Source organism: Cordyceps javanica, chromosome 2 (genome assembly GCF_051103115.1).
Source record: "Cordyceps javanica chromosome 2, complete sequence".
NCBI lineage: Eukaryota > Fungi > Ascomycota > Sordariomycetes > Hypocreales > Cordycipitaceae > Cordyceps > Cordyceps javanica.
Window position 1 is genome coordinate 581,760 of NC_139296.1, and position 6,000 is coordinate 587,759.

Here is a 6,000-nt window from a genome sequence, read left to right on the forward strand (position 1 = left end):
CACCGTACCTCTCGCCAACAACCATGGTAACTCGAGCTGTTGGTCTGACGAAATAACCCGGGTGAAAACACGCGAGGGCCATGGCCGACAGTGGCGCGAGCTCGTTGGCGAGTGCCATAGGCCTGCTGTACGCTTCGGCAGTGTCTGCGTTTGGCATCCGCGTCTGGACGAGGTACACGGCCAGGTGTTGGAAGCTGGAAGACTACACGTACACGATTGCATTTGTAAGACTCTGACGAAAGAAATTGCCCTTTTCCACGGTCCAGAATAGACGACAGTGAGGCCCCTGTCGGCATGCCTGTCTTGGATGAAGAGAATTGAGAGAACTCAAGACAAGAAAAAAGAAAGTTTCGACTAACCTGGTGCTTCGCCTCGTCCGCCTTTTTTCGTGTTTCGTTGTATAGCTCCTCGCCATTTTCCACGCCATATTGATCTTGCTGTCCATCGTGCACGGCTACGGCCGTCGAATCCAAGACATTCCCGAACCCGAACTAGACGGAATCGAACTCGTACGGCCCTCTTTGCACCTCCGGCAAAAACGTTGTTTGTAGTAGACGATCGGGCTGCTGACACTATTTCTGGCATCATCTCTTGTCTTAGTCACACTATACCGCCCAGTTTCTTTACGTCCTCTCCTTTGGGCTTGGCAGGATAGCCTGCGCGCTCCTCCTCGGCATCCTCGCGCAGGCGTCGCCGCTCCTCGGGCCGGCGCGGACCACGGCGGCGCTCTCGGGCATCTGGTCCGTCGCGGCCGTGCTGTGCCTGGCGTTTACCGGCAGCGAGGGCAAGCCCTGGACAGGAATCGCGACCCAATCCCTTGTAAGTCGAACATTTCCCCTTTGCTCCCTGCCGGAAGAGCCTCGCTACTCGCAAGCCAGTACTGATTTTCCATCGCGTTTTGCGCCAAAGTTCTTTCGATGGCTCGGGATTGAAACTACAGGCATACTGCTCGAACTTTCTGTATTTGGCCTTTCCGCGAGCATCATCTGGAATGCACAGATGGACAGGCCCCGACGACTACAACTCACGGCCGTCTTTGGCGTTCGCCTATTGTAAGCAAACCGTTCTCCCCCCCTCCCCTTATGTCCCCAGCCATCAGCTTTCGCTTTTGCGCCATGTAAAGCAGGACAAAATTCGCGATGCTGACGAGTCCCGTGTTATTGCAGTTTGATCCCCATCATTGCCGCTCGCCTCGTCTTTCTCCAGCCGTACCGGAAATCCGTGCCAGCCTGGTCCGCCGCCACGCCGACCCTCCTCACCGAGGCGGCCCTCGCAGCGTCCGTCGTGGTCGGGTGCGTCACGGCGCGGCGCGCCCTGGCCGCCGCCGCCGCCGGCCTCCTCCAACCAGCGGCCGTCCTGGCCGCCACTACCAGCAAGCGCCTCTCGAAATCCGGCGCCAGCGAGCGGTACTACCGCCTCGATCATCTCGACAACCTCCAAAGCAGCAGTAGCGGGGGCGGGGGCGGGGGCGGCAAAGGGCACCGGTGGCAGCAGGGTGGCAAGCGGTGGGCGGGCTGGATCAGCAGCCGCGACACGAGCCGGAGGAGGCCGCGCGGCGGCGCGACGACGCCAGACCTCGCGTGGAAGCCGTACCAGGGCTTTTCGGCGTCCGAGGCCACGGCGTACCCGCCACGCGTGCACATCTCGAGCAGCGCCCCCCGGAGGACGAGGTCGTCCAGGGACCACAGAAGCGGGCGCAACAAGACGCACACGGCGTCGTCGTCTTTGACGGCGGCGGATAACGGGACGGGGAAGACGGAGCTGCCGCCGCGTCCGATGACGATTCAGAGAAGGATGGAGGTTACCATTGAATATACCTGAACGAATCCAGCCGCTTTGAGTTGACAAGACGAGGCAAAGAACACACACACACACACACACACAAAAGGGGGGGGGGGGGGGGGGGGAAAACGAGGGATACAACTCGCCACCGTAGCGGAGCGTTTTGAGATGCACGGGATCCCGTACGCCATAGCTCCCAGATCCGGGATTCGGCGGTGTTCACCTCGCGAACCAGGCACCGACTCGTACATCATCACACAGAGCCAGCCCTCCGTCACAACAGCAGCAGCAGCGCGCGAGGAAAGACACAACAAGGGTCCAGAATGCGGTCTGGTTGGCTCTTCTCAGACACTTGTTGTTCTTCTGATTGTCACCATTGAGATGTCCGAAGGGGAGGGGCGGGGGGGTCAGACAAACTTTGTCCCTTGTCATGAAGGATCAAGTTCTGCCTACAGTTGCTGCTGCAATCTGTGCTGCACCGCACTCGACTTATGCGACGGACTCTGAACAAAAGAAAGAAGAAAAAAAAAGGCCCAGGAGGTCTCCCACAACGACCGAGTCGTCGCCCGCCCTTCCAGCTTCGGATACACACAGGCACACAGACACACACTCATTCACAATAATCACACCGACATAGCTCACCACGGCCGACGGCCGACGAGCTTGATGATCCTTTGCTCCCTACAAATGTTCGATATATATTATACTAGCATCAGTTGCACATTCATGGCGTACATAGAGTCTTCCTGTCAAAGGCAACACGAAAGTAATTACAACGTTCAAAAGAGTCACGGACAAGGTAGCCAACGGAGATGGTACTGTGTCTTCAATCTTTGTTGCATGAGTGAGTATCAATGTGTCATCTCCTGTAACATGTCCATAAATGCAGCGGTTCGTTGAGAAAGCAAAAACGCCCGAATGGTCCCCAACCCGATAGTCCCAAGTTCATAAAAGTCGTATCCTAGTCTGTCTTCCAACCTTGAATAACGTGTTTAACAAACACACCAGTCCCAAGTCCGCCCATGATCGTGTACCTTCCAGATCGATATATAACACTAAAAAAAAGAACGGCCCACTCATCCCGATAAACGCCAGCATATGAAATTTCGAATAAAGATGCAAACCAAAATCATGAGATAGAGAAAATACAGTGTCTGCGAAGCTGATTCAAGACTCAATCGTTTCTTGCTGTACCTTGATGGCGACAGCGTCCCACCAAGTTCCATGAGCAGCACGGTCCACTGAGCCAACCTTGTCAAGGAGATCAGAAATCTGCCTGACGCGGTCCACGAATTCAGACAGGCCTAGGCTTGCAAGCTTCTCGCCTGCGGTATTCGCTGCCTTGACCTTTTCGCTCGCCGAGGAGGAGCCCGGGACAAGCCTGGCCAGAATGTTGCCGCGGAGCCGAGTGAGGAGCAGGCGAAGCACTGGCTGGGTCGGCTCGACACCGGTCCGCGCCATCTCTCTAGACGCCTCCAGAACCTTGCGCACCAGTTGTCGCAGTTGCGTCTTAGTCGCCGTGGGCATGGACCGGCCAGCCTCCAGTGCGGCCATGATGCCATCCAATGACGTATCGAGCGATGAATGCTCGTTTTCAAGCACGGCCAAAATACGCGAGGCTTCCATCTTCCATTGTGAGCGGACATCCCGCTTGAGGAGGTTCTTGCACTGCAGCAGCACAGCACCAACAGTAATGATACGTTGGACCATGATCGACACTTTGGCAATGCGTGAGATATCGAGGCGCAGCATCTCGGGCACCTGGTCATGTGAGACCGGAAGGGCTAACGTCGTAAAAACATCCACAAGCATTTGCGCGTAGAATCGTGAGGCAGTCGGCCGTGATTTAGGGTGGTTAATGCCTTCTGGGTCCCGGCGCTGCACCTCAGCCATCACCTTATTGGCGGCCTCACGCCAGGCGTTCTCGGCAACACTGAGGCGAACATCGCCTGCTGCAATCTCTTGTGCAAAGCGTTTCGCTTCGTATTGTGCTGCGGACTCGATAAGCTGTGGCGCAGCCATGCGCATCAAATAATTGACATAATCGCAAAGCATGACATCGATAAAGCCGATTAAAGCCTCGACACGATCGATGACATGCCCGTCGGCCAGTTTATCCCGGATTAGCGCATTGACCTCGTCATCGCGGAATGGAGCACAGAGCTTAGGCAACAGAGATGCCATGGCGGTGAAAAACTTCTCGTAAGAGAAGTTTCCGACAGTATACTGCCGTTCCGCGAGCTCGGGGTCGAGTATTTCACCAATGAGGTTGTACATGGAGTTTCCTGGCTTAAGTAGGCGTTGCAGCTTATCTCTGATGTTGCTTGCCATGCTAAGGAAGATGCGAAAGTTGGCTTCGTAGTCATCGGCATCGACGGCGGCCCTCATATGCATATAGAGGGGTTTGGAGACTGCCGCCTGCTGCTCAACGTAATCTTCTGTAGGTATCTGATATTCTTTATTGATCGCGAGCTCATGCACAACGACGCGATTGTCGGGCAGTAAGCCCATCAAACCAGTCTTGGGTGCGGAGGATTGCTGTTGAGTGGTGCTCTGACCCTGACCTCGACTGAGTGGTGTCGACGGGGGTGTGAGTGTCTGGGAGTCGGGAGAGACAAGGCTGCTGGCAGTAGCGGAAGCATCGCCAGCTGAGTTGTCAGCTACCCGCGGCCTGGTGTCTCCGGTGGATTGCTTCTTGGCCTTGCGCGCCTTGCGGGCTTCCGCCACTGCTTCGAAAATGAGCTTCTTCCCCTTTTCCTGGCCAGCCAGCCGCTTGATACGGACAATCAGCATAAGCTGGCTGTCTTGGATGCTCTGCCGGTACAGGGCAGCAGCGGCGTCGTCGGTGCTGTCTTTGACCGTTTGGTAGATGGCATCGAGCTCTACAAATTGCATGAGCATGACCTCGACAAGGGCATTAGAGTCGCGAGATTTCCAGGCAATGAATGCGTTGTAGAAAACAGCGTATGCTTCGGGAATAGCGTTGCGCATGGAGGGCGGCACCGTATATCGGTTGCAGGGGGTAAGCCAAGAGAGAATATTTTCGAATGAGATGAGGAGATCTTTGGCTTTGCCGATTAGATCTTGCAGCTGGGGGTTATTCAGGTCGGCCGCCGGTAAGCGGTTCGTCGCGGCCACAGGGTTATCGACGTTGGCGTTTGATCGGGCAGGGTCGTCCTTTGTGCTGAGGACTTTGTTGGGATGGCCAAGAATGAGGAAAGCACTCATGAAGGTGCGACAGGCGGCCATTTCAGCAACGGAACCGGGCTCGCCTTCTTGCAGGCCACAGAGCCGCAACAAGCGCGCAGCAATGTTCAGCACATCTTCTTGGGCGAGCAAGGCAACGACAGTATCGAAATCAGTGTCCCGGATACCGTCAATACTCAGACCCAGTTTGTAGAACTCGTCGACGGCCCGCCTGCGGACAATGGAGCGCCACCAGCCCTGTATGGTCCGGGCGGCATCCTGATCAGACAATTTACGGGCCGCACGCTCGCTGACACGGGTCAAGACGTCAACGGATTTCTTGGAGGCACTGTTGACGCGAGACTTGCGGGAGGTGCTTTTGGAAAGCAATTTCTCTCGACGGCGTTGCGCCTCGGCCATGCGCTCCTCGAGTTGTGATTTCATGCGAGCAACTTCCTGTTCACGCTTCTCCTTGGTCTGTTCGGCGACCTGCTTGGCTTTGCGGACCTCCTCGGCGCAGGTGGCGGCAATCTCGGCGAGGTTGCGATCTCGCGCCTGCTGAGCGGCGAGAGCTTTTTCTTCCGAGGCTTGGCCGCGCGGAGCAGCCTTTGCCAGGGCGGCTCTCAGACGAACCTTCTCAGCATGGGCAGCGCGGTCGGCGAGACGGGCTCTGCGGTCCTCGAGGAAGGAGGCGCGACGAAGGTGCTGGGCGACATGTTTGCTCTGCTGATCGGGATGAGTGGAGGATGCATGGATGGAAGAGCAGCGGGAGTGGGCAGAAGAGATGGAGTTGCGTCGAGATGAGGCGGCGGAATCACGGCGACGAGCGTGCGAGGGACGGTAAAAGCGGTCGGCGATGCGCCGCGGTGGTGAGTAGATGCGAGCGTCCTGGTCGCGCGTGTCTTGGTTGGTGGGGGACATGGGGAAATCGAGATCCAAGTCAAGGTCCATGGATTGGCCGTCAGAAGGGTCCCCGTTTGACTCCTCGATGTTGCGCGAGGGTTCGCTCAGATCCATCGACGGTCGGCGCAT

General features: G+C 56.8%; 2 protein-coding genes across 2 annotated transcripts; one reads left to right on the forward strand and one right to left on the reverse strand.

Annotated features, from left to right (window-relative positions):
- Positions 1-80: 80 nt before the first annotated feature.
- V2A60_002690 (uncharacterized protein) lies at positions 81-1,821 on the forward strand (the record flags this gene model as incomplete). The annotated part of the gene is made up of 5 exons (XM_083254037.1): positions 81-224; positions 405-509; positions 601-819; positions 910-1,052; positions 1,167-1,821. 5 exons carry the CDS (start codon positions 81-83, stop codon positions 1,819-1,821), a joined length of 1,266 nt encoding a protein of 421 aa, XP_083110163.1.
- Positions 1,822-2,949: 1,128 nt separating this feature from the next.
- Positions 2,950-6,000, reverse strand: V2A60_002691 (T-complex protein 11-domain-containing protein; the record flags this gene model as incomplete). Its single annotated transcript, XM_083254038.1, has 1 exon — positions 2,950-6,000. The coding sequence occupies one exon, from the start codon at positions 5,998-6,000 to the stop codon at positions 2,950-2,952; it is 3,051 nt and encodes a 1,016-aa protein (XP_083110164.1).